This window comes from Conger conger, chromosome 6, assembly GCF_963514075.1.
Source record: "Conger conger chromosome 6, fConCon1.1, whole genome shotgun sequence".
NCBI lineage: Eukaryota > Metazoa > Chordata > Actinopteri > Anguilliformes > Congridae > Conger > Conger conger.
In genome coordinates, this window is record NC_083765.1 from 37,990,778 (window position 1) to 38,006,546 (window position 15,769).

At 43.6% G+C, this 15,769-nt stretch overlaps 1 protein-coding gene across 2 annotated transcripts; it reads left to right on the forward strand.

The window, feature by feature from the left end:
* Window positions 1–95: 95 nt before the first annotated feature.
* On the forward strand, window positions 96–11,720 carry zwilch (zwilch kinetochore protein). Of its 2 annotated transcripts, XR_009708920.1 has the most exons (20): window positions 96–398; window positions 641–680; window positions 932–1,027; window positions 1,133–1,242; window positions 1,866–2,041; window positions 3,058–3,137; window positions 3,470–3,625; window positions 4,204–4,275; window positions 4,412–4,505; window positions 4,905–4,957; window positions 5,141–5,258; window positions 7,272–7,351; window positions 7,778–7,934; window positions 8,202–8,230; window positions 8,620–8,756; window positions 8,969–9,064; window positions 9,432–9,550; window positions 10,017–10,110; window positions 10,672–10,719; window positions 11,106–11,720. XR_009708920.1 is itself a non-coding variant. In XM_061244573.1 (19 exons), exons 1-18 carry the CDS (start codon window positions 349–351, stop codon window positions 10,100–10,102), a joined length of 1,749 nt encoding a protein of 582 aa, XP_061100557.1. In that variant the 5' UTR covers window positions 96–348; the 3' UTR covers window positions 10,103–10,110; window positions 11,106–11,720. The 2 variants fall into 2 exon arrangements, 1 of the variants encoding a protein (XP_061100557.1); XM_061244573.1 differs by lacking the exon at window positions 10,672–10,719.
* Window positions 11,721–15,769: the final 4,049 nt, after the last annotated feature.

Here is a 15,769-nt window from a genome sequence, read left to right on the forward strand (position 1 = left end):
TTGAAATTAAGGAAAAAGCTGAAACTGGGACTATTTTACGACTTTTTACGCGAATATGGCGTAGGGTATAAACGTGGAGACCGAACTACTTTTTATAACGATGACACCGATAAGTTAACGTAACTTTTTTTTTTTGATTTTCCGAAATGAATGTCAATATTTAAAGAAAATATGTTAGAAACTTGCAATATATTTAAAAAAAAGAGGACGAGTAATTGTTCTTAAAAAACCGCCGACGAACCTGTGACGTAACGGCGCGGGTTATTTGGATAGTTTGTGATTCCGCGATAGTGACTTGTCAATTGTTATTAGCAGCACATTAGCTCGTTATTTACAATAAACCTGAAAATGGGAACCACTGTAATCGCCGACGCCAACAAGTTTATGAATGTTCTCTTGTGAGTTTGTCTTTTTGCGCCATTTGCAAGATGTGTTCGCAAACGGCAAGGAGGTTTCTTACATAGGCAGCTAACTTGGCTAATGTTAGCAAAGTTAACCAGCTAGCTATATAGCTAGCTAAACTACTTTATTCATGTAACGTTAACGTTAATTCAATCTAGCTGACGTAGCTAAATTATAGGCTGTCAAGTAATGGTTGTTCGGTTGTAGCTAACGTAAAGGCGATTTCTTTTCATTTTAGGAATTGTCAAGACGAATGCAAAAGCCCAGTGGAATATGAGGTAAAAAAAAAAAAGCACGTCAATTACTTGCTATTAGCTAGTTGTTTACCAGAATTTAACTTTTAAGATGACATTATCTAATGGTTGCTAATGAGCAAATTAGTCTAGCAAGCAGGCAAATTGAAACTATTTGAACGTTCAGTTAGGTAACTGAACACGACTTGCAGGAACAGTGTTCCGTCACCGGAATCGACAGTGTTAGCCACGAGTGACATGTTATCTGTACGTTGCTTTGGTCAAATTGTTTCTAGGGGGATATTCAAATCCAGCTAGTGAAAATGGGAGTTGACATTCCCCTTATGAACATGGGCAGTGACAACCAGCCGGCATTCATCTGCGAGAAATACGTGAGTTCTTCTAATCCGGCGCAATGGTCTTTATTTGTGAATAATGTCATATAAAGCCCAGTAATTTGTAATGCATTGCATCTTACTGTTTTATTCGTTATAAAGATTCCCAAACTTCCTGCAGAAGGGCAAAATGAGGATTCTCTTTCCGATGAATCAGTGGATCTTATGCAGGAAGATCCAGGGCCTCTGGGTGTGAGCGTAATGAGAGCAAGGTGAACTGCTACTACAGTGTCCTTATTTTGTCTTTAACAGAAATGATCCAATTTAGTTGCCTTTTAAACTTAAAAAAAACGTATTTGAGAAGATTCTGTTTACACTCGGACAGTGGTTAAACGTTGTTTTACCTCTTATGTTGTAAGCACAATGAACAATAATATTCACCCACTCCGTTGCACCCTGTCATCCGTAATAGGTATATGTGATGAATGCCTAGGGCGTATTCTCTATATACAGTTCCCCCACCTCATCAAACATGATGGGAGAAGACTCAGTGCAAGGGGGGGGGTGCAAAAAAAAAAAAAAAAAAAAAAAAAAAAAAACATAATGCACAGGTGCCGATAATTGTGCCACCAGTCTTTTTTTTATTTTTTATATATAAATGATTGCATGTTAAATATGTTTCACCCCTCAGAGCGGAGGTATCAATATAAGAAGAAATGATTTGATCATATTGCTGAGCATAGAAATCGTATAAATAATTAAGAGTGTCATCCAGCAATTTTGTTCACATTAATTTGTGCCTATAATTCTGTATTGCACTGTATATGTCAACTGTGAGGTGGGGAACAGATCTTTAGATGCAAGGGCACTAAGTAGAACCTGTCTCTGTTCACAGACAGCTGCTCTCCTGGTACACTGTGTGTCAGAACCCCAGCATGTCTAAGGGGAGCCCCGCCCTGTGGGTGCGCTGTGACATGGCCGACAGCGAGGGCACGGCCTGGCTGGGGGCGGAGACCTTCCGCACCGGCGACAAGGCCACCGCCGTCAAGCTCCATACCGTCAACTGCAAAGGTCCGTGCCGTTTTTGGTCAGGAAGCCTGCGTCATGTGGCAAAGGAGTGGGTCACCGCTGTTAACCATCACCACTGTTTTGTCCCCTATCTGCACGGGCAGCCTGTAGCCTAGTGGCTAAGGTACATGACTGAGACCCGGAAGGTTGATGGTTCAAGCCCAGGTGTAGCCACGATAAGATTTCCACATTGCTTTAGGGGGGTTTGTCCCATGCTTAGTCTAATCAACTGGAAGCGTCAACTAAATAACAAATTATTATCATTTTCATTCCTGATACACAACAGCAATTTTGCAACTGAGTTCTTGCCCATACAGAAAACTTCTCACGAAAATCAGGTGTTAAAGGTACAATAGCAAAGATTTTTATGTTAAAACATTGTTACAAGACCATTGTAAATCCCTTCCTATCACTGAAAAAGGCTTTCAGAATATTCAGTTCAAAATATGCATTTGACGGGCCGGCACTCTGTACCAAAACATTGTATAGCTGTACAATAATTCAAGCTCATTAGTTGAAAAATGGTTCTAATTGTCACGTCAGCATGTTTACAGAGAAGGGGGAGGGATAAACATTGTTGTGGTTTGAGGGTGTTCGTTGGTGTAATTCCTCTCTTGACCGTTAGAAGTACCTATTGTACCTTTAAGATTAATTGGTTCAATATTGCAGCACCAAAACTGGCATCACCTCACATACCTTGTGTGTAGGTTTAGGAACTCATTTATAGTCTCCTCCACCCCCACTCTGCACATGTATGGATAGTGGCTGGAGAAACACGAGTCCCTCCTTTACAGTGTGAAGGACCCTCTTGCCAAATGGACCCTATCAATGCTACATATGACACTGTATCTTCAAACGCATCTGCTGTCTAAAGTGTTAAATCCTCCATCTCACTCTTGTACCTGCTATGGCACTTAATGTATGTTGTAGGCTTTACTGACTACTGCTCTCAGTTGTGATGCTAAGGACTTGATTCTGGGTGTAACCAGCCTGTCTGTTTGACTGTATATTCTTCACAGCTCCAACTGTGGGAAAGGTCCCGTCTATCACCCTGGAGGAACTGAAACAAATGCACAAGAGGCGTCACCATTCCTCTTCCGTAAGCTCTCACTTCTTGGTGCTATACGTTTGTCTTCCTCCAGCCAATTGCTTAGAGGCCAAAGGAATAAAGTGTAGACACAGAGTCTGAGGCTTGAAGGTCACCGCGGTAACGACTGCCTGTGGTGGCCCTCTCTTAGTTGCTATGGCGACACACGCTGGTGGTCTTCCTTTCTCTGTTGCTACGGCAAAGCATGCCTCAGTGTTCATGTTTGCCGTGGCGACGCATTCCCTGCTGTTCTTCTCATAGTTGCCATGGAAATGCACGCCATGGTGTTCTGCTGCCCTCGGTAGCCGTGGTGATGGTCGCCGTGGTGTTCTCCCCGTACTCAGGTGGTGACTCGCGGTGCGGCTCTGTATAACCTCTTTGGCTCCACGGTGGTGGAGAACACGGTCATCGAGTCCCAGAGCAGCGTGACTGTGGACTTTAGGTGGGACAATGTGGAGAGCCTGCTGCAGACTCCCCCTCTCTCCTCCACTGCCACGCTGGTGAGTGGCCACACAACCCCTGCCCTGCCCTGCCCTGCCCTGCCCCGCCCCTCATCACCCTGCCCCATCCTGCCCTTCCCTGCCCCTTACAGCTCTGACCATCATCCGACTGCTTTGACTGATTTCACCATCATTGTACAACTGCATGTTTTTAGTCTGTGTATATTGCCATATATATATATATATATATATATATATATATTTTTTTTTTTAATTGTGTATATTTTTCTAGATTTCTCGATACTTTATTCTTACATTTGGTCTATAAATACATGTAAGAATAAGTTCTGCAGCTAAAAATCTAATTTATACTTAAACTATGAAATGACAATAAAATTGATTGATTGTTCACTCTCTGCCCTTTCTGCATCAGTCTCGGTCAATGAGTCTGGAGATCAGATATTGTATATTCATTTAATGACCTTTTATTTAACATTATTACACGGTTATGCCATCAGTTTCTTGCTTTAATTGGGACTGGGAAACTGTCCTATGTTGGAAAATTTATCTTCATAGTGCGTCAAACACACAGGTCTCTGAAAGATGAGATTTAAACCTTCTGGTCTGGATCTGTGCAGAACATCAAGGTGGCTAATGGAGACATGAGGAGTCCCATGTATTCACTGTTCAAGGAGTTGGAGTTCATCCAGGTACACAGAACAATATTATCTGAATATTTTCTAGCGCATATTATCTGAAAGAAGCTGACAGCAGGTATTTGCTCTTGAACCCCAGTATTACTGCTTATGTATTATATATCTCTATTGTGTAATTTTTGGCTTGCAGATTTTGGCAGAGGGTTTGAGGACGGGTGAGACCGAATGGCTCGAGCCGTTGGAGACGAGGTCAGCAGTGGAACTCACCAAGGAGCTGATCCAGGGTAGGCCAGACTCCTCCGCCTGCCACCAATCAAATAACTCCTCTGCTCTCCCCCAGTCAGATTACTTCCCCTGCCACCGATTGCCAACAGCAAGAAGAAAAGACCAAATCCAAACAATACTTGTGACCCCGGAATTATACGGTTCTATCTGCGTTCTGAGTGGTATTGAGATTTTGATCAAAGATACTAGTGAATGGGCTCCAAGCAGATACAACCTTTTAAGTTTAGCATTTTTTCACACTTTTAAACCGTATTGTTGTGTAAAACATCACACGTATATTATATATGTAATGCCCTGTAAACAAAATTAACTAATCTTTGTCAAAAATGTCAGAAACTTATAATCATAAGGTTTTGACTTGTTGATATCAGCATGATAGTTATTTTTTCCCTTTTCAGATCTGCAGAATAAAATGATGGTGGAACCGAATCAGTCGGTGAAGGAGAGCGGGGTGAGAACATTGAAACGAGGAAAGCTCTTCTGTCAATCACTTCATTGTCATAACTGATGATCAAGCCTTTGTCCTCTCAGCTTAGACACAGTGATTCAGTCGGATCATAGGTTGCTGATGATACGTTAGGTCATGATTCTGAACGCTTCTGATTCGGGACTGGTTTTATCTCTGTGGTCTCAGACTCCGAAGGGGGCGAGCGAGCCCTCCTCATTGGCGGAGACATCCATGTATAGCACCATGCTCACCGAAAGAGGCGACCTGGACTTCACAGAGCAGCTGTGGCTGACGATGAGGAGGAGTAAGAGCGCCCCTACAGGGCCAAACTAAAATGCTGTGTGTCCACAACATGCTTTAAAACAGGAACCATTTATACGAACAGATTTGTTCTTAAAGCGTTTGTATGAGCAATTTAAGAGAACTTTGCCCATTCACCAATAATTCTCATGTTTAGAATTTTGTCTTGGGTAGGGACAACATTTTGAGTGGTGCTGACCTGTCCCATGAATCATGTAAACATTCCGTTAATTTCCTATGGAGAGCCTTGCAGTACAGAACCTCGGCTCAAACTAGGCATTACAGATCAAATATGAATCAAGATTCAGCAAATGCCAGGCTGCATTCAGCAAAGATGCAGCAGACTTGCAGTTGCAGTTCGCTGTAGTTGCACACCAGGGGACCGGGGTTCAATTCCCGGTCCTGCCAAAAGCCAAGTTTGGCTGGCTCACGTGGAGCGGCATAATTGGCTCGCTGCTTCAGGCAGGGTTAGTTGATCGGCACACAATAAAGCATCTCGGAATCATGGTCACGAGCATGAGACGAGACCGCTTGAAAAAGGCATGTCGCTCTCCTTCGGGCTGCTGAGGGACAGGGTGTGGACGGTGTATCTAATACCGGCTCTAATTGAATCAGATGGGGTACAATTGGCTACCAAATTGGGAGAAATTTTTTAAATGAGATAGAAAAAAAAAAAAGATTCAGCAAATTTCTCACCGCAAATGTTTTCAGAAATGTATTTTAGTCGACTGTTTAGGAGGAATAAGAAAGTTTATCTGCAGTCCGCCATATTATTATGGTTTGCCAAAAAAACCGATGAACCACTGTCTGCCCAGCATTCACTCTGTGAGATGTCCCTTGTTCTTGTTAATCCCATTGGCCATCTATTTGACAGAACCCACCTACAGTACCTTACATACTGTATTATAATAGACATCTTAATGTAGTTTTCTGAAGTTAGAAGCATTTGTTGAATCCGACTGAGTCCTTCATATGGAAAAAAAAAAAAGTACGAGGAATTTGTGATAAGAATACAAAAATCTTCTTGCATGAGGCCCATTGTTTGGCGAACAAGTCTGCACACCATGTTTCTAAGACAGGGCTATCAAACTCTAGTCCTGGAAGGTCACTGTTTGCTGGTTTTTAATTCTTGTTTCAGCTAGAATGGTTCAGGCAAGTAATTGATTGGCTAGTGAGTCCATGTTCTCAATGCCTTTATTGGCTGCTGATCGAAAGGAAACCACAAATACCTGCAGTCACTGCGGCCCTCCAGGCCTGGGGTTTGACGCGTCGGTTCTAAGGCCTAAATTGGCTGCTGATTGGGCCAAATTGGCTGCTGATTGAAAGGAAATCACAGAAATCAGCAGAGACTGCAGCCCTCCAATACCAGAGTCTGAGGCCCCTGCTTTAAACTCAGGGAGGCAGCAAAGCGGCAGGAGGTCTTACCACAGCAGTGATTGTGCTGACCTATAGTTAGGCCAGGTCAGTGCAAACGCCTCTCAGGTATAGTGGTCTGTTGCTGAGGCTAACGGCGAGCAATGAGTTACGGCTAGCAATAATTTCACAATTGGAGCAATGAGTACATATTAGAACTGCCTCATTAATTGGAGATGGAGAAGTACTCTGTATTTAAACCTGGAACAGGTCTGCCCCACCCTTAAATATGATCAGTAGTGTTTTCCATTATTTGATGTTTGACTATAGTTGGCCTGTAGTTGGTCACTGTGAAGCTTGTCTTGCCAAGCCTCCCTTCCATTTCCCTTGAATGAGCAGTAGTGGGTTTTTTGTGTGATTCTGCTTGTGTCCAGCTCAAACGCATACATTTCATCACATTATTCATTTGCTTAACAAATCCCCCACAGCGGCTCACACAGCCTTTGTATACGTTGTGGATATCTCACAGGCAGTTTGGGTTTAGGTAGCTCGCTCAAGGGTATTACTGCATCACCCCAGCTTCAAATTGAAACTGCGACCCCTCTGATGTTTGTGAATGTATAGATGCCACACTTTTACTCTTGTGGCAATGTTCCTGTAACAGGCGTGACTTCGCATCAGGATATCGTGGACTGCCTGAAGATGGTGGTGAAGGCCTTGAAATATGGGGATATTAAACCGTGGGTGCGTGCAAACCTTCCCCCGAGTTGCATCTGTGTCTCAGTAAACATGGTCAGATGTACTGCTGGCCCCAATTGAAATGTGGGTCCAGCCATGTAGTCATAAGATATTCATGAAGAATGCTGGGGGATTTATTTTTCCCTGTTCATCTTTACCTCTTCTTTTCCTTCTGTACCTTTTTACCCCTCCCTTTCTTCTTTCCACCATTCCTCTCTCCCTCCCCGTTGCCTCTCTTTTTCTGCATCTCTTTCAATTCCTCCTCCATCCTGTCTACCTTTGTTCTTTCCTTCTTTCTCTCACCTTCCCTTTCCCTGTCCTTTCTTTCCCCTACCCCTTTCATGTATTTCTTCTTCCTTCTCTGTCCATTCTACTCTCCTCTTGTGTATTCCTCTCTCTTCCCTCTCTCCTTCTCTTCTCCTCTCCTCCCAGGTCCACAGAGACAGCAGCAGCTCTCTCAGTAAGCTCATCTTGCAGTCCTACCAGCAGCAGATGGACTCGGTGAGTCTGACCGGGCTCACCCCAGTGCACATGCTCCTGGGCATTGGCCTGGACAAGATGAAGAAGGACTACATCAACTACCTCATTGGTACACTCCTCAGTCTTTTACATTGCATGATGTTAATTTAAACGGTAAATGGTTGGTGTTTATATAGCGCCTTTTTCCAAAGCGCTGTACAACTGATGCTTCTCATTCACCCATTCATACGCCAACGGTGATTGGCTGCCATGTAAGGCACCAACCAGCTTGTTAGGAGCATTTGGGGGTTGGGTGTCTTGTTCAAGGATACCTCAACACACCCAGAGCGGGATCGATTATTGACAGCCGTTTCCCTTTCCCCTTTGTTCATTGCAGGTCAGGAGCTCACCACTCTCAACCACCTGGTGAGTGTGCAGGGGACCGTAGGCTTGCACTGCAGCCATTTTGTTTCAATAATCGCCACCACAGACATTACTGAAGTTACTGGCACAAGCCTGCGCTCCCCCACAAAAAATGGACAGGGGGCTTTTTCTATCTCCCAATATGGTTGTAAATACCCTAAAAATCTACGGTGACAGTCTGCACTTTAACCTCATATTCAATGTTTCATGTCAAACCCAGTGTGCTGGAGTACAGAGCCAAAAGAACAGAAATTGTACCACAGTCCAAGTACTTACAGGCTGCACTGTAAGAGACAGTAACTCCTACAGTTCTCCTTGTAAGTGCTATTTGTGGAATGTGTTTGTCTTGGCGCTGGTACGCGCGTGAACGTCTCGCTGTCTGCGCTGTGCAGGGTTACTATCTCAGCACGGAGGTGGATCTGCAGGAGCAGGTCGTGCGGGTGAAGAAACTGCACCACCTGCTGGAGATAGTGGTGACCTGCAGCACGTTCCTCAGCCTGGCCTACGAGCAGCTGTTCCTGCTGACACAGTGAGTTACAGCCCAGCGCAGTGCGAGGCTCACCCCGGTTAACCCCGCACATGCAAACGGCATGTATGTACGCCTGGCCTCGGGCGGGCGTGTGCGTCTGGAATGCCTGTTTCAGTTTCAGTTTCCCAGGGCTTGCGAACAGACGAGTTGTGTAACAGGTGTGTACATGCCTCCCCCCTCTCTCTCCCCCTTCCGGTCTGCTGTTATCCAAGGTCGTGCCTGCAGTACTACCGCACGTGTCGATACGACGAGGACCACGAGTTCCAGCTGCAGATCCGGCCCGCTGTTATCAGCAGCTTTTATCAGAAGTAAGGCGGCCCGGCGGCCCGGTGGGGTACAGAGGGGCCTGGGGCTGTTTTTAACCAGTGAAGTCTGTCTGGAGCCGAACGGCCTAAAGCAGCCTTCACACACGTTATTCACACACTTTCTTGGAAATTCACTCTTGTATGACAGTTTATAAGTTTTTTATTTTGGATTTTATTGTATTATCTTTTTTTTTTTTTTTTAAGTTGTCTTGCTGTATTTTCTACTCATACCATGTTTAATCATGACAATGAAATAATAGTTACAATGGTTTGTGCGGAAAAGGCTTAAAGCCCACATGCAGGTGTGCTTTTCATGCTGCTAACAGAGGATTGGTTGGTAGAAGGATGTGGGCGTGCTCTTGTTTTCCAGAGGACACCCCGTCACCTGGGCAGTGGAAATATCGAGTGGTCAAGGCAAGAGGGAGGTGAAGACGCTCTGCCAGCTGAGGGACAAACCGCCTGTGGATCATGTGATGTTTGATATTGCAGGTAACGACCCCACCCTCACACCCCCGATCTTGTAGATCAGGGGTCTCCTAAAGAACTACAGGGTCTGCCGGTTTTTGTTTTTACTCTGCACGTAATTAATCAGAGCAGTTGATTATACAGTTAACTCACCTGACCTGGTAACATGGGTCTGAGCTGATTTTAAGCTGAGGCAGAGTCTATCCCTCTGTCTCAGAACATTTCCTCTTGGAACTATTCTCAATATACTCCCCTAGTTGTTTTATTTTAATGTGTGAAAATCTTTCTAACACTGGATGTCATTTGCTGAGAAGTCACTGGTGGGTGATTGCATCCAGCAATGATAGCAATTTCTCCCACTGCTCCCCCTAACCCCCTTGCCCCCCATCCTCAAAGTATCCAAACTGAACGACCCAAAATGAATACTAAAAACTGCCATTACAATGTAACCAGAAGCATAGCTCTGATTTGAACATGAACCCTGCTGCAGATTTGGAAACAACGGTGAATGGGGAGAATGAGGAGCCAGCGTACTACACCACCACCGTGAGCTGCAGCCTGGTCAACTTCAGCTGAACTCACAGGTACCTGCACAGGGCCCCTCTTCCCAAACCACCTCACAGGTACCTGCACAGGGCCCCTCTTCACAAACCACCTCACAGGTACCTGCACAGGGCCCCTCTTCACAAACCACCTCACAGGTACCTGCACAGGGCCCCTCTTCACAAACCGTCATTGGGACTTTTCTTTTGAAGTGCGTGCCCCGGTTTGGTTCAATCAGCAAATTCAATTTCCGTCAATTTCCTGCACTGACAACTGACCTCGGTTTTGGTTTTTACTGCGATTTCTCAGCAGGATTGACTTTGTGTGGAATTGGCAACTTTCTGTTTTCAATTGACTCATGTCCTTGCGACTGCTTCCATGTTCTTTTAAAGATGAGCTAAAACCGTAGTTAGAGCAGCACTAGCTTCCGCGATATGACGTGAAACGTATCGTTCTGGGAATTTCTGAAGGGCAGGGAGTTGGTTTGACTGACGTCAAATGAGAAGGCATGCCACTGTGTGAAAAGGATATTGATCAGAGGAGAATGGAAAATTGACATACACGCCCACTGATACGCAAATATGTAAAATCTTGTTTTCCAGGAAGCGGATGGGAAGAAACTCCAGTGTGAAAATATTACAATTACAAAAGTATTATAATTTTATACTTTTTTTGGAATATATACTAGACGTGTTTGTTTTCAATTTAGGAAAAAGTGAATTTTGATTTCAGCTTGTCTTTAAATGAACCTTTATTTAAATTAAAAAGATTCATAATTATCTAACTTTAGCGCGCATTCAATATTCTACAGTGTGGCACTGTTTGTGTGCAGATGAATGTGCGTGCTCATATTTTGGCACACTAAGAAATTCAGTGAGTCTAAAGCTATTTTATACAGTCCTTTAGCAAACCACAGATGTAAATTGCTGTAAATTGTATATGATGGGCTGCACATCACTATGGGGACGTTAGTATGTTCCTTTTGTCTTCCCATGTAGCATGACTCTTAATACTGCTTCTTCTTGTTATTTTGCAGGATGCACCATACACATGGAAAGATGCCTATACTGCATTTATATCCTCTTTTCCTGTATTTCTAACCCTTCATAGGGGGGAAAAAAATACACTCACAATGCATACCAGAATAACGACCTTGTGCATTCGGACATTTGTTGGGAAGTGAGTTCAGGAACCGAACCACACCACGCCTTCTAGGGACAATACTAGGACTCAGACTCCCCCCCCCCCCCCCCCCCTCCTCCTCTAGACACAGGCCCTGCCGTTTTCTCCCAGACGCGTATGCGCTCTGATAATCCTGTGTATGTGGGCCGGGGGGTTTTAAGAAGAATGGACTGCATTGAGGAGCACCCGCGGTGTACAAGTCACGGGTTTCTTGCCTTCATTGTGTGGCACAGGGTTGGTCCCAGCCAGTGCCGGGGGGGCTTGGAGTAAGAGGCTTAAATTTATACATTTTAAAGGGAAGGTTGAGAATTAAGAGCGCATGACCCGTTTCAGCACTGCAGAAGAAAAAGTGCCACGCCACCCCCCTCTCCCCAGTCTGTGGTACCCATACCTTAATATGGGAGCTATAGCATGTATATGTACATTCACCTTTACAATCTGCATTTTTTAATAAACACAACCTCCTTTAGATTGTGTACTTTCTATTTTTTAGTTTTATGCAGTTTTTTAAAGTACAAGCAGGTGCTAGAACAATTTCCAGAGTTTTCTTTATTTTACTTTTTTTTAAGTCTGCAAACAAAATGGCAACTTCAAATCCCAAGCGGCCATTTTAGAACAGTGTTGTCTAACCGTCAAAGTCCATAAAGACGAGACTGTTTCAATGCCACTCTTCATATCAGCCTGAGACAGCAGGTCACAGTGACTCTCAGCAGGGCGCTGTACCCGTTGCGTGTGTGTGTGTGTGCGTGTGGCTCAGCAGTGATTTTAATCTGTTGCGGTCTGAACTTTGTTGTGCTTCGGCCAGATCTTCGGAATTCCTTCTCTTCCCTTTCCCGCCCCTGAAGGGAAGCACAAAGGAAGTTCCTTTTAGCACAGACATGCCTAATTGGCCAGCATCCAGCTCTGTACTGCCTCAACTGGCCGTTACACTGAAAGCAGCACAAAAGCAAACTGCAAAGGCCAACATTCCTTGCCTTTGGAGGATGTCCAAGTGAGAGCAATATCAGAATATTACATTGCAGTCAGTCAGATGCATAAGTAATCAAGCCAAGTACTAGCCTTTTTTAATAAATTTATACAAGCATATATTGCTACAGAGGTGAACTATTATAAGCCGATAGATGTAAATAAGTACCACTCTATCAACATAAAAATTGACTGAACCATCCAATTATAAACATCACACAGGGAGAGAACCTTTCATTTGGAGTACGGTCCTGTGTAAAAACCTCAGTAGAGACCTAGGAAATGTGTTCAACTCCAGTACTGCTGTAGTTGAGCATGTTGACAGGCAGCCGAGACCTAACCAGACCGCGCTGGACACTCTTTCTCCCTGAGAATATTGAGATTCACACACGCTGTGAGAGAGGCCACAACAGACCTGGATGAAATACGTCATTGTGTTGTGTGTGAAGCATGTGAAATCTAAAAACATCCAGTGAGCAGAAGTTCTGCGGGCAAAAATGCCTTGTTAATGAGAGGTCAGAGGAGAGCTGCCTAACTGGTCAGAGTTGACAGGAAGGTGACAGCAATTCAAATAACCACACCTTACAACAGTGGTATGCAGAAGAGCATCTCTGAACACGCATCGCATCAAACCTCTAAGTGGATGGGCTACAGCAGCAGAAGACTTAAGTCTAAAAACTAAGTCTAATAAATACTAAATAAAGTGTTCACTGAGTGTATATTAAAATCCATTGTAAACATTAGAGTTGCAGTACCTTACATGCATTAAATGTGTTACGTGTGTGTGTACATATATTGTATCTACATTGCATTACATACATGAAATACAACATAATTAATTACAGCACAATTACAAGTCACATTTTAGTTACATGCACATTAGTTTACATTACAGACATTACATTAGTTTGCCCTTAGCCATAATGACTTTGAGCTTTCCTACAGCCAGAATCTCAAGTTAAGTGATGTGCATCTGTAAATTAAAAGCTTGCTTTTTCTTGCATCTTTTTTCTTTCCTTGATCCTCACTGTTTCAGAATAATTTATTAATATTTAATGCCTTCAAATGCTCATATTTGCAACACAGCAGCAAATTCCTTCCTGAAAATCAATGAAACATGGGTTCCAAGACCAGTCCTTTAACCATTATGCGATGCTACTGCATAGCATAAGCCCATGTTACGGTACACTGAGTCATAATTCACCTGGTCCTAGATATCTTATTGGCCGCACTTTTGCAAAGATGAACAGCATTCAAAATGTAGTGAAGTTTGCCACTTTTACAGCTGCTGCTGTATCGGATGTCTGAAAAAAAGCAGTGTTGTCAACGGCAATTTTGTGTGCTACAGCTAATCTGCTGCTCAGCTGCTCCAAATTGACAGTAAGGCTGGATGATTAAGTAAAAGAGAATAGCCACAGGCAGAAACACAGCACAGAACATTTGTGCATTATTCACATAATCTTGCATTGGTAGAATGCTGTACTGATATTCCAATGTGATATTGTTGCTTGGATACAATGGATATTTTAAACAACATTTTGGTGTTTACTTCGCCCTTGCCACCTATGTAATTTTGGCATAATGGCACAATATCTCGAATGCATTCATTGATTGAAAGTAGGCATGTACAGTATTTGTGTCTGCAGCATTTAAAATGCTTCCATTTCTGCTTAAAAACATTTGTACCATAGCAGCGAATGATTGGCTGGGCTACAAAACACACACTCAGTGGTAGAGGTTCACAACAGGGGTGATCCTGTTCTCCAGGATAAGATTGAAAGGGGCATCAAAGTGCTTGATCCCTTTTTCATTGACATGGTCAGCTATGAAAACAATGTCAAACAAAAACAAGAAATAAAGGACCCTGCTGCAACTTTGTCTCAATAACTGACCACATATTGATGTCAGTTTTCATCTGACCTGTAGGAAGTACAAATTCTAAAGCCAGGGTTGTCAGCTGGGTTATGTGCCTCCCCTGTGTACGCTGGCTTTCATTGCTGCCATCTCCAGAACTGTTGATGTTATGAAAGACATGTTTCCGAGTCAGTTTGAGCTGATTCTTTTTTAACAGAAAGCAGTTTTGGCTCATTTCCCTTTAGGCTTCTGATACTGGTCTATGAAGCAAAGGATGGGCTCCTAGCATGTTCGTTATGAAGAACCGTCAGAAAAAAACATGCAACAGGTCCAACTATGCCCTTGTCTGTGTGTGAAATTGAGTACTAGTGAGCTAGCCATTTCTAAAGACATTGGAACAAAATGTCAACAAACATAGGGAGGCCCCAGTACAAGACCATAGTATAAAAAGTGACTAAAACGGTTTATATTCTTCACATATAATCCATTTTTACTGTTGAATGTTTGCTATTAAAATGTTGTGCTCAAGGAAACAGTGACAGTGTCTCACCAGGGAATCAAACATGCAATCTTTGAATCACAAGCCCAGCTTCCTTCGCATCACCACCCAGCACCAGGTTCAACAGCCCCAGGACAGAGTGTACAAGTACTAGGACCAGGTTCAACAGCCCCAGGACAGAGTGTACAAGTACCAGGATCAGGGTTGATTGCCCCATGACTGGGGAAAACATTACTGTCTCTTACCCTTCCTCCCAGGGGGGATGATCCGGGCCCAGGACAGGGAGGTGGAGTAAGAGTTCAGCTTCAGTTCTTTCAGGGGGGAGGGGTCTTCCTGGAGAGGGGAAACAGAGGATAGATGGGACAGGAAAGGGTTTAAGAGTTGAGACAGCTGGGGTAGGAGCAAAGGCAAATCAGCAGCAGAGCTTCATGTTGCATGTGTGGACTACAGAAAATCAATCTGTTTTTAGAGGAAAAACAAATAATAGAATGTTTTTATTACATTATTATTATTATTATTATTATTTATTTTTTTTTTTTAATAATAGCTGTCACAGTGGTTCAAAATGCATCCTCTCTGCATTTCTGTCTGAGACTGATATCATGCCACCCACTCAAACTGGCTGAGTGAGGGGCTCCCCCAATTTAAAGGCAATACGTTTGTGTTACCACTAGATGGAAGTAGAGAGGCATTAATAGTGGGATCCAGAGAACAGACCTGTTCTTTATCTTTTGCATGACATTACATTTTTACATTTTTATCTCTTGGTATTTCCCCTGACTGCTGTCATTCACCTTGACATTGCAGTATCCCTCGTAGGAAAAGTCCCAATTGTCTCTGTGCAATATTTTCCTCTTCTTATAGGAAAATAACTTCCAGTTGCTCATTCCTTTGGCACCTGCATCCCAGGATCCTTCCGTTCGATAGGCTGAACTGACGGCTCCCCGCGAAAATCCTGTCCAATAAGAGAGAAGTGGGGAAGGGGGGTGGGGCACAAACAGGAAATTCAGCGGCCTATTGAGTCATGTGACCACGGAAGTTGTAGTACCTGTGGTGTCCTTAAGAGCTGGACTAGCTTAAAGACTAGCATAATTGAATGGAATCAATATAGTGGCCATCTGGGAGCCACTAATGCTGAAGGGCGATGACTTATTGATGTGCAGCACCATTCACCGCACAGCTGTTTAAATTCCACAGGG